This window comes from Oppia nitens, unplaced genomic scaffold, assembly GCF_028296485.1.
Source record: "Oppia nitens isolate AA-2021 unplaced genomic scaffold, nextdenovo-longstitch-racon4-pilon3 scaffold3_pilon_pilon_pilon, whole genome shotgun sequence".
Classification (NCBI taxonomy): Eukaryota; Metazoa; Arthropoda; class Arachnida; order Sarcoptiformes; family Oppiidae; genus Oppia; species Oppia nitens.
Genome location: NW_026533221.1, coordinates 3,829,196 through 3,844,289, shown reverse-complemented (window position 1 = coordinate 3,844,289; position 15,094 = coordinate 3,829,196). Strand labels below are relative to the sequence as shown.

Here is a 15,094-nt window from a genome sequence, read left to right as displayed (position 1 = left end):
CAATGGCTAATTCAATGGTTAGGCACACAGTGTTTATGAGACAAAACACTGATGTATTGAATAAATAATTGAATGATTTTTTTCATTGAAAAACCTTTTGATAGCATTTAAGTCATTCAAGTGATCAGTCAATATGTGTGACGTCATTGCTATTGACGGCAATGTTTATCACATGACAATTGAGTGATGGTATGTATGAGTTGTTCATAGATTGCATTACTCTTAATATGAGTGTATAATACTGTATAGTACTGTATGTCAGTGTAAATGTGTTTCTCTATTGACTGTATTATTATATGACTTGCAGTCAGTGTTGTGTTGACTGACTGTATGTATGTATGTATTGATTGTGTAATCACTTGATATAACATATCATTTATTATATGTATAATACAGTAGTTTTTAGTATCAAATATGGCGTCCTCTCAGTCACATCAATCACATCCTCACTCCGCTGATGAAGAACAGAGTCTTCGTGAGTGCGAACAATACGTCCAAAGACATAACATTCAACAGATCCTTAAAGACTGTATTGTCCAGCTATGCGTCGGCAGACCTGAAAATCCCATCTCTTTTCTCAGGGAATACTTCCAAGTCTTGGAAAAAGTGAGTCACTATTTGATACACCATTTCTTTGATGATATTGTCAACCATTTAAGTGATTGACCGATCAATTGTCATATCAATACACATGAAATATCTTAAAAATTATGTATCAATTAATTAATAATATGTGTCTTATATGTGTCAGCCAAATGTCAAACAGTGTGTTATTGTTGTTGTTGTGGACATCACCAACAATTGGTCTCAAATATATAATCAATTAGTTATTTTGAATTTTAAACGATTAGTTAAATGTTTTTAGAAAATTATTTCTAATAATAATTTTGTTTTAAAACTTAATATCCAATTACTATATATCATATGATAATAATTATTGTAATGTTTGTGTTATTTATTTTTAAATATTAGTAACAGAAAGTGCATTGTTTTGAATGAATATGATATATAATTATGAATTAATATTAATTATTTAGTTAATTAATATATTGATGATAATGTAAATGAAAATGATTTGCATTTTTGCTTTAATTAATTTAAGTTGACTGTGGGATGGGCTCACATAACGGTGGTGTATATGGTTTGCAATGTTAAAGTATGTCAAACGTATAGCACCTTATCTATAGTATTGCTATTATACAATCATATCTATTAGAGTACCATATATTATGGTATTACATGTGATAATAGGCTTTAAGTGAGATTTACTTATTTTATGAAATACGGGTTTACTTGAATAGATTTAATTGATTGACCAATAATTGACTTTTAAAATAAATTTGTTGTACAGTATTATATGCAATGAATGTGTCGATTCATTAATGCAAATGATTTACTCATTGAATTAAATGAATTCATTTATTTTAAAAATTAATTTTTAATAGCATATAAATGACTAAACAAATGGTAACATTTTATGTAAAGTTATACATTTTTTATTGAGTCTAAAAGTTATCATTACATTAATGAAGTTAAGCGACAAACTATGTATTCATAACACATTTGTTATGATATTATTGTAGATTAAATAATATTAATAGCAATAAATATGTTTGAAATTATTTTTTTAAAACTTTTAGTGTTGACACTTGCAGTGTTCATCACATTATGAATACAATAAAATTTAATGTAATTATACTGAAAATTTGAAACATTTTAACCAAAAATGTAATTATTTGTTGACTATATAATAGATTAGATTTTGTTGGATACCTATGAATAAGCATGGTTAATAGTTAATGAGTACATTACATAAATAGTGATTGTGTTGACATGAATAATTACTGCTAAAAATATCTTTTCAAATTAAAATTTTAATGATAATATGTCTTTTTTGCCATATATTTATTTTACAACTGTTTATTTATGTTTAGTATATTTAGTTGTAGCAAAATTGTTAGTATATATGTATATGTGTGCACTTAATTTTTGTTAATTAATTTTAAATCTATTTTAGCGTTTTTTGCTAACTTATATTTACACTTTAAAAAAATGGTAAATAACCAGGTTAACTGTAAATATTTTGTTTATATTCTTGTTTTTTTTTAATATTTGCAAAAATAATTTAGGATATATTAATTAATTTTATGTAAAATATTTGGTATATTGGTATTCATAAAGAATTTTTATGATTTTAAAATTGTATTTTAAGGCAATTTAGATAAATTTAAGTTTAAGTTATAATATAGAATAAAAGTTAAAATTTTTTATTATTGTTAAAACAATTCAATATAATATATATTCAAAATCAGATTTGACGTAATTAACATTAATAATAATTTTATTATATTTCTTATATTTTGATGAATGTATTAAAAAAAATAAATTTGTAATTATTTGAGGTAATATTTATAAAAAAATTGTAATCATATAAATTAAATTTTATATTTAAACATATTTTGAGTATTTAGTATTAGTTTACATTTAATGCTAAAATCTATTAGTTTTAAAGATAATTAGTAATAATAAAACTATTGATAATTGATTGAAAAGGAAGAAGCAATTAAAGCCAAGCAGAAAGCGCCCACTTCTCCAGATAACGATCGCGACGAAGAGTTGTCACCCGTTCCCACTATGAATGCACGTATCAGGAGGGGTGGCGTGTCTGCTGAGACTTACAATGAAGATGATATCAAAAATTATGTTAAAAAGGTATTTATTTATTATCATAATTACCGATAATATTATTGAATAACATTTGTTGTGTTTGTCATCACAGGTTGTGCCCAAAGACGATAAGGCAAAAGCATCTCTTGAGAAAGCGATGTCTAAAAATGTATTATTCAAGCATTTGGATGATAATCAAAAAAGTGATATATTTGATGCAATGTTTGCTGTGATTCACAATCCCGGAGAAACTATCATCAAACAGGGGGATGAAGGCGACAATTTTTATGTTATTGATGAGGGAATGGTTGAGGTAATGTGTTTGACTATATCATACAATACTTACCGATAGTGATATCCATATATTAATAGACATAATTATGTGTGTGATATACAGGTTTATGTTAACAATGTATGTGTCACAAGCGTAGGAGAGGGAGGTAGTTTCGGTGAATTGGCGCTTATTTACGGTACACCACGTGCTGCTACAGTCAAAGCAAAACATATAGTCAAACTGTGGGCCATCGATAGAGATACATATCGACGAATTCTTATGGGAAGTATTATTAGGAAACGCAAACTTTATGAAGAATTTTTATCCAAAGTATCAATTCTTGGTAAGCATTCAATTATGATAACACTATTGATTTTATTTACCTTATAATGAATTTTAACTTATTTGCAGAGAGTCTGGATTATTACGAGAGATTAACTGTTGCCGACGCCCTAACACCTGTCCAATTCAATGACGGCGCCATTATTGTAAAACAAGGAGAACCGGGCGATGATTTCTATGTTATAGAAGAAGGCACTGCAGTAGTATTACAGCGGCGTTCAGCTGATGAACCACAGGTAGAGGTGGGAAGACTCGGCAAATCTGATTACTTCGGAGAGATTGCATTACTACTGGACAGACCGCGAGCGGCAACTGTTGTGGCTAAAGGACCACTTAAATGTGTCAAACTAGACAGGGCTCGCTTTGAGAGACTGTTAGGTCCCTGCGCTGACATATTGAAGCGCAATTTAGAGCACTATAACTCACTTATTTCACTATCGGTCTAATAATTGATATATAAATATATACTGTATTTGTTTGAAGTGTCGAACTATTCGCACAAACAAAAAAAAACAATAGAAATACAACTTTTAGGTCTTTTATTATTAATATTTAATATATAAATATATAAAGCGATTGAACCTCCAAAACAAACGCCTTTTCTTCTACTAAACGGATTTTGGAAATAATATATGATATCATTTGAATGATTAAGTCATCGATTCATTTGTGAATTACGGTAATGGTTTAATTTCATCACTTCAACAAACAAACAAACAAACACTCAATTTGAGCAAAAAGTAATGCAAACAATTATATAACAAAATTTTTACATTAAATAAGTTAGTTTTGAATTTTCTAGTCATCCAAATGTCTAAAATATTTTAGAAATTAGCTTTTAATTGAACTTTTCTTAATATTAATTCAATAGATTATTATTATTATAATTATTTCAATTATTGCTCATTAATTGATTAATTTTCTGTTAATTATTGATCGAATTTTTAAAGTCTTTCCAAACTATATATTAAAGATTAATGTCTTATATACAGTATAACAGACAACAATAATAATATATAAATATAAACAAAAAGCAGTTATTTAAATATCTTTTCAAAAAAATGCAAACACATGAATCATGTTTTAATTTTAGAATATATATAATTTTTGTTATTTTAATTGACTTTTGTAGGATAATTATGTTTAACAATTCATTTATTTCATTATCTAATATTACTAACACCTCTTATAATTTAATTTTAGTTTATATTAAAACAAACATTATATATGATTTATTGAACAATTATTAACAGAGTATTGATTTATGAGAGACTTAGTTGGCAAGTGGTAAATGATTAAACCTGAGACTTAGTTTATCAAACAATGGATATTTTGGACAACAACTGATATATAATATTTTTAAATTTATTTGATAATTGCTTAATTTGCATATATAGTTGTATTTACAGTATACCGGTAATTTAAAAAAAATTGATTGTAAAACAAGTTGTAGTAAAAACTCGTATTATTATATTGTCATCATTGTTTATATATTTGAGAGTTAATGATAAAACATGTTATATAATATATATCATGTTAGATGTCATCCAAATACCTGTCCAGTGCTATAAAATGCAAAAATTAAATTACTGTATAAATCAATACTCTGGTATTAATATATATATATATAAATATTTGCTTAAAAATATATTATTTTGCATTTTTTGTTTAAACACCAAACAAATTACTGTACTATATATACTATAGTATATACATATAATTATAAATATATATTTAATTCTTTTTTTAAATCATACATTAATTAATAGAAAAGTTTTGGCGAAATGACTTTTAACGATATTATTGTAGACATTATTATATGTTGTTATAAATATAATAATTTTTCTAAAGAAAAGATCAAACAATAAAATTAATTGAAAAAAATATATGCGATTTGAGTTTTATGTGTGTTTATAAATTTTTGTTGAAAAATGTTTTAATATTATAAATGTTGTATAATAGTGTATATGTGATAAATATATCGTATATAACTTTATTTGTCTGTTTCCCCCATCAAATACCTTTACATTGAATGTGAAACAAGTGTTGAATTTTAAGCACAAAAATATTACTAAATTAGTTTCAAATATTCTGCATATAGTTTTAGTTTATTTTTTTTATAAACAGTATATATATAAAATAATTTATTTTAAATAATATTTATTGTTATAGAAATGTTGATGAAAAATTGATTGTAAATAATAACTAAATCAATTTTATTTTTAAAATAACCCATAGTTAAAATAATAATTATGTTTATAATTATGTGATTTCGGTGACTTAGTTTTATAACAATTTATTTATGATTTAAATATTAATATATCAATAGTATATATATATATATATTAGTATATATAAAGTACATTGGAATTCAAAACATTTTTTTATATATTAGTCAGAATTTAGATGAATTTATTTTTTTCATAATAATCAAAAAAAGTTTATGAATAACAGTGAATGTGTTTTATCATTAAGATTGTTTGGTAATAATAATAATAATATCATAAAAATATTATAGTTATTGTTTTTGTTAGATAAGTGTCGACTATTTCATAAAATCAAATCCTGTTCTGGTTTTTTGGTTTGTGTTTCCATAAGAAACTCAATTTTCACGAAATCCTGTGTAAAGTATTTCAACATTTATTTTGTTGTTATGTTTTTTTCCTAATATTTTATGCTTTTTAAATACATTATATGATTTATGAAATCATTGCATTTGCTTTTGTTTTGCTTTAAAATTGTGAATTTAATACATTATTAGAGAATATCGATCACTATATATGGCAAACCAATAGTAGTGGTAGTAATAGAGTGATCAATAAAAAGACCTTCACTTTTCTATATATTATATAAAAAAAATATTATATTTTTTTCAACTAAATCTTTTTATTTGTATTATCATATATTAAAATTAATAATATATAAAACTGTTTGAATGTCTATTAAATTTGTTTGATAATTTTTAGGTATGATATTTGACCAAAAAAATGAGTAATTAATAATTAATATTCTAGTATATGAGCATAAATAATATACTTTTATAATATAGTTAAATTTATAAATAATAAAATTTAATGCAATTGAAGTATATATAAAATATAAAATAAAATATAAAATATGGATAAAAATTATAATTTTAAAAATGATAATATGATAATTTTTATCAGGGACAATTGAAAAGTACACATGGCATATTCACATATAGTTTAAGGTAAATATTTGTTAAAATAAAAAACAGTATTTTTAAATACTTTATGCATAATTCTACATTTATTATGTTAATTGCAATCTTTATATACAGTATATACCTGTATATATAGTTTATATAAAAATTTATATCTATTTTGCATTTTCAAAATTATCCACAAAATTTTATCGTCAAAAATTTATTATATTTTAGTTATAACTTATAACTAATTATATTAGTGTTAGACTATTATAACTAATATAATAAAAAAAATATTGCGAATCGCTGTTAAGTTAAATCAAAAGTTATGCAAACATTTGACATATAGTGTTAAGTGTCTCACATTTATTCAATACATAATGTAAATCAATAATAATAATAAAAAAAAGTTTTCAAAACTATTTTAATACAAATATATTGTTCACACAAATAGTTGAGTTTAAGTTTCCGGTAGAGTTTGGCAGCACTGGTGTATCTCTAACACACTGTGGGATACCTTACCTATTGTACTAATACTTCAATGATGGGATGGGTGTCATAGTGGGGGCAATCATAGGGAGGGGTAGACAATGTAATGCCATTTCACATGACTTTCATCAATGCATTGACTGCTTAGTGACGGCCCATCACAGGCCTGACAGCCAATCACAGTGTTTGCCAATGACTGCCATTTCGTTAAAACTTTTATCCCTTTCGTCACGTTTTATGTAATATTTGACAATTGATTCACAAATCATTTGTTTGCATACATAGCAAACCCTTATATACGTTAAGCTTAATAGCATTCATGTGCACCACTTGTATAAGGAAACCCTCCTATTATTGACACGTCATTCATGAATGACTCTCAACAGTGTGTGTGTGTTAGTGACAGTGTGTGAGTGTGTGTGAGGCGTGCCTTTTGAGCCATATTTTGTTAGTCAATAATAACTGACTTTTACTGTAAGTAAGCACTGGTTTGACGGCTAATAATACATAGAAATAGTTAGAGAGAGTGTTGTATTGAATGAATGAATGAATGAATGAAACGATCAATTGTTTGATGACTGCAATGAATGCAATGATTGTCTTATTATTGAATTTAATTTGATTTATGTTTTTCTATTTATTTACTATTTATTTATTAATAAAATCATAAGTAATATCATTGTTGACGACAATCACTACATTTGATCCAATATATAAAACTAGTGGTCAACTGTCACACAATCGTTACTATAATCATCATTGCAATCATCAGCAACTGTCACACCAATTGGTGAACAGACAGCATGTCATCGGACGTGAGCCGAGACGACACCTTTAAGTTTTTGGCCGTTGACCGGACACTAGTGAGTGATCCGACAAAAGCGGCCGAATGGGCGGCCAAACGACTGGTTTGGATACCACATGAATCGGTGGGTTTTGTGGCGGCCAGTGTTAAAGTGGAGAGACAGGATGACTTGGAAGTGGAAGTGGTGGACACAAACAAGAAGTGCATTGTGGCCAAAGATGATGTCCAGAAGATGAATCCGCCGCGATTTAACAAAGTCGAAGACATGGCCGAACTGACGTGTCTTAACGAGGCTTCAGTGTTGCACAACCTAAAGGACAGGTACTACTCGAGCCTTATCTACACCTATTCAGGACTGTTCTGTGTTGTCGTCAATCCATACAAAAAGCTTCCCATTTATACCGATAAAGTGATTGAGTTATACAAAGGCAAGAAACGACATGAAGTGCCGCCACATATATTTGCTGTCACTGATGCTGCCTATCGGTCAATGCTTCAGGACAGGGAAGACCAGTCCATACTGTGTACCGGTGAGAGTGGCGCCGGTAAGACCGAGAATACTAAAAAAGTGATTCAATATCTGGCTTATGTGGCCTCATCTAAGCCACGAACGTCGACCTCCACATCTCTACACTCATATCATACTCCGCCTCCGCCGCCAAATATAATCGGAGAATTAGAACAACAGTTACTGAAAGCCAATCCTATACTCGAAGCCTTCGGAAATGCCAAGACTGTCAAGAATGACAACTCGTCCCGATTCGGGAAATTCATTAGAATTAATTTCGACGCCTCGGGATTCATTGCCGGCGCTAATATTGAAACCTGTAAGTGATTTTTGTATCAATCATTTATAATAACTATAATAATGTCTTTGTCTGTTATTTGTAGACCTCTTAGAAAAGTCGCGTACAATACGTCAAGCTGTTGATGAGCGATGTTTTCATATATTTTATCAATTGTTAAACGGGACACAACCGGAACAAACGCGAGAATTTTTGTTAGAAGACGTTAAAAACTATACGTTCCTAACTCATGGTAACGTACCCGTGCCTGGAGTTGACGAAACACTGGAGTTTAATAATACTGTTCAGGCCATGCAAATAATGGGTCTCTCGCCCGACGACTTGAGTGCTATATTCAGAGTTGTTTCGTCTGTTATACTTTTCGGTAACATGAAGTTCAAACAGGAGAGGAATTCAGATCAGGCGACACTTCCAGACAATACTGTCGCTCAAAAAGTTAGCCATTTATTAGGTCTAAACGTTAGTGAAATGATAAAAGCATTCCTAAGACCCAGACTTAAAGTTGGTCGCGACTATGTGACCAAAGCTCAGACTAAAGAACAAGTGGAGTCTGCGGTCGAAGCCATTGCCAAAGCCTGTTATGAAAGAATGTTCAAATGGTTAGTCTATCGGATTAATCGGTCATTAGACCGAACCAAACGACAGGGCGCTTCATTCATCGGTATCCTCGATATCGCCGGTTTTGAAATCTTTCAGCTCAACTCATTCGAACAAATGTGCATTAATTATACGAACGAAAAACTTCAACAACTATTCAATCACACGATGTTTATCTTAGAACAGGAAGAATATCAACGCGAAGGCATAGAATGGAAATTTATTGACTTCGGTCTTGATTTACAACCAACTATTGATTTGATTGAAAAGGTATTTGTTTTTGTTATTAACACAAAATAATTAATTAATTTTAATTATCTTTTAAAGCCAATGGGAATCCTTGCACTTCTTGATGAGGAATGTTGGTTTCCAAAAGCCACTGATAAGACATTTGTTGAAAAACTTGTTTCGGCACACAATATGCACCCAAAGTTTATTAAATCCGATTTCAGAGCTAATGCTGACTTCAGTATAATTCATTACGCAGGAAAGGTATTATTTAATAATAATAATTATTTTATTATATCAAAGTAAGCAACTGTTGTCTTGTTTTTAAAGGTTGATTATTTGGCCACTCAATGGTTAATGAAAAATATGGATCCCTTAAATGAGAATGTTGTTTCTCTTTTACAAAACTCTTTGGATCCATTTGTTGTTCAGATCTGGAAAGATGGTTAGTTTATAATATATTATTTGTATAATTTAATATAATGATCCAAATTTCTATTTAAAAAAATTGTAGCCGAAATTGTCGGTATGGGTGTGGCCACTATGGGCGACACTCAATTTGGTGCCCGAACTAGAAAAGGAATGTTCCGCACAGTTAGTCAATTGTATAAGGATCAACTGTCCAAATTGATGGTTACATTACGCAACACTAACCCGAACTTTGTTCGCTGTATTATTCCCAATCACGAGAAAAAGGCCGGAAAAATAGACGCACAACTTGTGTTGGATCAGCTCAGATGTAATGGTGTACTCGAAGGAATTCGTATTTGTCGTCAAGGATTTCCAAATAGAATTCCTTTCCAAGAATTTAGACAACGATACGAGTTGTTGACCCCCAATGCCATACCCAAAGGTTTTATGGACGGCAAGTTGGCGTGTGAGAAGATGATTGTCGCACTCGACTTGGATCCCAATTTATATAGAGTCGGACAAAGTAAAATATTTTTTAGAGCCGGCGTTTTGGCTCAACTTGAAGAGGAAAGGGATATGAAAATATCTGACCTCATAGTGAACTTCCAGGCCTGGTGTAGGGGTCTATTGGCGCGAAGAAATTATCAAAAACGTTTACAACAGTTAAATGCCATAAGAATACTTCAGCGCAATTGTGCCGCATATCTTAAGCTCCGCAACTGGAGCTGGTGGAGGCTCTACACCAAAGTTAAACCATTGCTTGAAGTGACCAAACATGAAGATAAACTTCTCGAAAAAGAAGATGAACTCAAACAAGTTAAGGAACAGATGCTTAAAGCAGAACAAGAAGCCGTTGAGATTGAGAAAAAGTTTCAGACAATGGTTGATGAAAAGGCTATGATTGCCGAACAACTTCAGGCCGAAACCGAACTCTGTGCCGAAGCAGAAGAAGCTCGTCTTAGACTCGCTGCGCGTAAACAAGAATTAGAAGAAATTCTTCACGATTTAGAGGCGCGCATTGAAGAGGAAGAGGAAAGAAATCAATCACTAACTACTGAAAAGAAAAAGTTACAACAAACCATCCAAGACTTAGAGGAACAGTTAGAAGAAGAAGAGTCAACGCGTCAAAAGCTTCAACTCGAAAGAGTTACTTTGGATACTAAGGCAAAGAAATTAGAGGAAGACTATGCTCTTCTAGAAGATACTAATAATAAAGTAATGAAAGAAAAGAAAGCATTAGAAGACAGATTGGGAGAGATATCCAATTTGGCCTCAGAAGAGGAAGAAAAGGCTAAACACTTAAGCAAATTGAAGGCCAAACACGAAGCGACTATTACTGATCTCGAGGATCGACATAAAAAGGAGCAACAGGTATGCTATAATTGAGTCGTGGGTTACGGTATTATCCAATAATTGTATTAATAAAATAGATATTACATTATATTACATATATATACTAAAAATTTAGATTTTATACGTATTTTTAAATATAAGGAAAGCGACGTATTTTTAAATGATTTAGATTTAGATAAGGCATAACTTAGTTGTCAGTGATGTAGGCGTATATGATATTGACATAATTGGTAACAATTTTAAAAGTTTAATAATGTTTTATATACAATGTTTAGTCAGTTTTAGTAATATTTATGATATATTTAATAAATGATTCCATTATTTATTTTATTAATAATATTTATATTATTTTATATCGGATATGCATTGATTGATGAAGTAATTGTCAAAATAATAATTTATATTATTAGACCTTGTTTTTTATGTTATTACTATTTTATACAATAATTTTAATATTTTAATTAACAGATCAGACAAGAACTCGAAAGAGTTAAAAGAAGATTAGAAACAGAGCTGAACGACATTAAAGAGCAGTTAAATGAGAAACGATTGCACGTCGAAGAGCTTCAGACACAGCTTCAGAAACGTGAGGACGAGTTATCACAGGCTTTGCTAAAATGTGATGAAGAGAGCGCTTCAAAGGCCCAATCGGGTAAACTGTTGAGGGAATTGGAGTCACAGATACTGGAACTTCAAGAAGACTTGGAAAGTGAAAAACAGTCGAGAGCTAAGGCAGAGAAACAAAAGAGAGATCTCAATGAAGAACTGGAAGCACTTAAAAATGAATTACTCGACTCATTGGATGTGACGGCCGCTCAGCAAGACTTGACTGTCAAAAGAGAACAAGAGTTGGAACGACTGAAGAGGAATCTGGAGGAGGAAACTAGTCAGCACGAGTCGCAGATTATTGACTTTCGTCAAAAACATGCCAAAGCTATCGATGAATTGAACGAACAGTTGGATAACTTGAAGAAAGCTAAGACATCGTTGGATAAATCGAAAGGCAATCTGGAGGCAGAAAAACTAGAGTTAACTAATGAGATTCAGACACTCAACTCAGCCAAACAAGATAGTGATCGAAGACGCAAACAATATGAAACACAATTGCAGGAAATGGCCGCAAAACTTACTGACACTGAAAGAATAAAAAATGATTTAAGCGAACGAACTGTCAAATTGCAGACAGAGTTGGAAGGCGTTAGTCTTCAATTCGAAGAATTAGAACGAAGAGCTAGTCATGCGATTAAAAATAGTTCTGCACTCGAATCACAGCTCACCGAAGCTCAGGATCTTCTTCATGAAGAAACTAAGCAAAAATTGTGCTTAAGTTCACGTCTGAGACAAGTCGAGGCTGAAAGAGATGCACTTCAAGAGCAAATTGAAGAGGAAGAAGAGGCAAAGAAAAACTTTGAGAAACAAATCGCACAATTAGTTCAACAAATGGGCGAAATGAAGAAGAAGACCGACGATGAAACAGAACTGTTAGTTGTGAGTGAAGAGTCGCGCAAAAAGATTCAAAAAGAATATGAAATACTTCAAAGACAATTAGATGAAGCCGTGGTTAATACCGACAAATTTGAGAAATCTAAGAGAAAACTTCAATCAGAAGTGGAAGATTTGAATATAGAAATTGAAAGTCAAAGATCTAAAGTATCAGAATTAGAGAAAAAGCAAAGAAAATTTGACGCCATGTTTGCCGAAGAGAAGACTTTATCTGAACGCATAGCTGCCGAACGAGACAATGCTGAGAGAGAGGCCCGAGAAAAGGAAACGAAGATTTTGTCGCTAACCCGAGCTCTTGAAGAAAAAGAGGAACAATTTGAAGAACTAGAAAGAGCTAGACGTCAAATACAAACAGAATTAGATGAATTGGTCAACAATCAAGATTCGGCTCATAAGAGCTTCCATGACTTAGAAAAGGCTAAACGAAATCTTGAGAACGCAGTGGCCGAACAAAAGGCACAAATCGAAGAATTGGAAGACGAATTGCAACTGAGCGAAGACGCAAAGCTTCGTCTTGAAGTTAATATGCAGGCACTTAAGTCACAGTTCGATCGCGATATGTTGGCCAAAGAGGAACAGTCAGAAGATAAAAGACGACTTCTACTCAAACAGGTTAGAGATTTAGAGGCAGAGTTAGAGGACGAACGCAAACAGAAAGCGGCCGCAATCGGTGCCCGAAAGAAACATGAAAGCGAATACCATGAGTTGGAACAACAAATTGAAATGGCAAACAAACATAAAGAGGATGCCATTCGACAGTACAAACGATTACAGGCGCAGATGAAAGACTATCAGAGAGAAGCAGAAGAGGCTAAAGCAATGAGGGATGAGTTAATAGCCCAGGCCAAGGAGGCGGAAAAACGTGCCAAATCTCTTGAGGCTGAAGTGACTCACCTTCAAGAAGACTTAGCTTCTAGTGAGAGGGCCCGCCGTTCGGCTGAAAACGAACGCGAAGAGCTTTTTGAAGAGAATAACTCATTAGGACCTCTACGAGCATTAATGCAGGACGAGAAGAGACGACTGGAGGCTACCATTAGTCAACTACAAGAAGAACTGGAAGAAGAACAGAGCAATTCGGAGATTCTTATGGATAAATCCCGAAAACAAATGCAACAAATCGAACTGTTGACTCAGGAAGTGGCCACAGAAAAGTCGAACGCACAGAAGTTCGAGAGTTCGCAAATAATTATGGAAAGACAAAACAAAGAACTTAAGACTAAATTGAATGAATTGGAAACATCTCAACGAACTAAAACCAAAGCCACAATTGTTGCACTCGAAGCAAAAATCTCTCAGTTGGAGTTAGCCATCGATGATGAAACCAAAGAGAGACAATTGGCGACTAAGAATGTCCGTAAAATGGAAAAGAAAGTAAAGGACGCGACGATGCAGGTCGAGGATGAACGCAGACATACGGAACAGTATAAGGAACAGCTCGAGAAAGTTAACAATAGAATCAAATTATTGAAGAGACAGTTGGATGAAGCAGAAGAAGAATGTTCGAGAGAGAAGGGTATTCGTCGTAAAATACAGCGAGAACTCGAAGATGCGACCGAATCCAATGAAAACCTGCAAAAAGAAATCGGAAATCTTAAGAATAAAATTAGGTTTGATTTTTTAAAGCAAATTTGATGAAACAAATCGATACTTATATATAAACAAATCCTAAATTACAGACGTTCTGGTGGTTCCAGTGGTGCTTCCAGAAGTTACCTCAACAATAAAAGAGGTTCAATGAGTGGAACTGGTGACGACAATTCTGTTGGCTCACCACTCGATGACGACAGTCCTGCCAATGATGACAGTCCTGCCTAACTTAATATTGCATTTTTTTAATACCATATTTTTATAATAATAATTATTTTGCAATTTAGTGTTTAATCAAACAAATCAATCACTGAAAAAATGGGATATTGTTTAGGAAAGGTTTTGGAAAGAGTTTTATAAAAAATACTATAATTTTGTTTTAGTACTGCAATGATTTTTATACTAATTGTACAATCAATCAATTGACACAAAACAACAATAACTAATTTGCCTCAATTTATTTGCCTTTAAAAGCTATAAAATAATATAATATACGAAAAATAATACATTCCTTTATTCAAAGGATGACATCAAGACATCACACATCCATTCCGTTGCCTTTTATATCGAAAAAAATTTGCAAAATATTTTATAAAATCAAACAAAATTATATATAAAGAAAAATTTTATTAACAAAAGAGAGAGAAAGAGATTGATAGTAAAGTTATTTAAAACTGCATCAAATATATTGCTATTATAAATGATATTTTATTTTTGTTAATTATTATTATTATAATATTATTATTAATAATTATTGAACAAGCATTTAGATATGAATTGATATGATTTTTATTTGATTATTGATATTTGTAAAAAATAATTGCTTTTTATATATTTTTTAAAAACTAAACGGTATTGTTTATATG

The 15,094-nt window shown here is 30.9% G+C and overlaps 2 protein-coding genes across 3 annotated transcripts; both read left to right on the top strand.

Moving 5' to 3' along the window:
* Positions 1-309: 309 nt before the first annotated feature.
* On the top strand, positions 310-4,107 carry LOC128958537 (cAMP-dependent protein kinase regulatory subunit-like). Of its 2 annotated transcripts, XM_054304417.1 has the most exons (6): positions 310-336; positions 397-606; positions 2,554-2,712; positions 2,780-2,980; positions 3,065-3,284; positions 3,353-4,107. In XM_054304417.1, the coding sequence occupies exons 2-6, from the start codon at positions 415-417 to the stop codon at positions 3,727-3,729; spliced, it is 1,149 nt and encodes a 382-aa protein (XP_054160392.1). In that variant the 5' UTR covers positions 310-336; positions 397-414; the 3' UTR covers positions 3,730-4,107. The 2 variants fall into 2 exon arrangements, with proteins under 2 accessions (XP_054160392.1, XP_054160391.1); XM_054304416.1 differs by lacking the exon at positions 310-336 and having other exon boundaries at positions 346-606.
* Positions 4,108-7,261: 3,154 nt separating this feature from the next.
* LOC128958319 (myosin heavy chain, non-muscle-like) lies at positions 7,262-14,893 on the top strand. The gene is made up of 7 exons (XM_054304159.1): positions 7,262-8,570; positions 8,635-9,416; positions 9,474-9,638; positions 9,705-9,819; positions 9,889-11,156; positions 11,607-14,248; positions 14,318-14,893. Exons 1-7 carry the CDS (start codon positions 7,742-7,744, stop codon positions 14,454-14,456), a joined length of 5,940 nt encoding a protein of 1,979 aa, XP_054160134.1. The 5' UTR covers positions 7,262-7,741; the 3' UTR covers positions 14,457-14,893.
* The last annotated feature ends 201 nt before the right edge of the window (positions 14,894-15,094 follow it).

Coding starts and splice junctions, on each gene's coding strand:
- LOC128958537 (XM_054304417.1), top strand. CDS start 415: ATGGCGTCCTCTCAGTCACATCAATCACATCCTCACTCCGCTGATGAA. Junction 607..2,553: donor ACTTCCAAGTCTTGGAAAAA/GTGAGTCACTAT, acceptor TTGATTGAAAAG/GAAGAAGCAATTAAAGCCAA. Junction 2,713..2,779: donor TCAAAAATTATGTTAAAAAG/GTATTTATTTAT, acceptor TTGTCATCACAG/GTTGTGCCCAAAGACGATAA.
- LOC128958319 (XM_054304159.1), top strand. CDS start 7,742: ATGTCATCGGACGTGAGCCGAGACGACACCTTTAAGTTTTTGGCCGTT. Junction 9,417..9,473: donor CTATTGATTTGATTGAAAAG/GTATTTGTTTTT, acceptor TATCTTTTAAAG/CCAATGGGAATCCTTGCACT. Junction 14,249..14,317: donor AATCTTAAGAATAAAATTAG/GTTTGATTTTTT, acceptor CCTAAATTACAG/ACGTTCTGGTGGTTCCAGTG.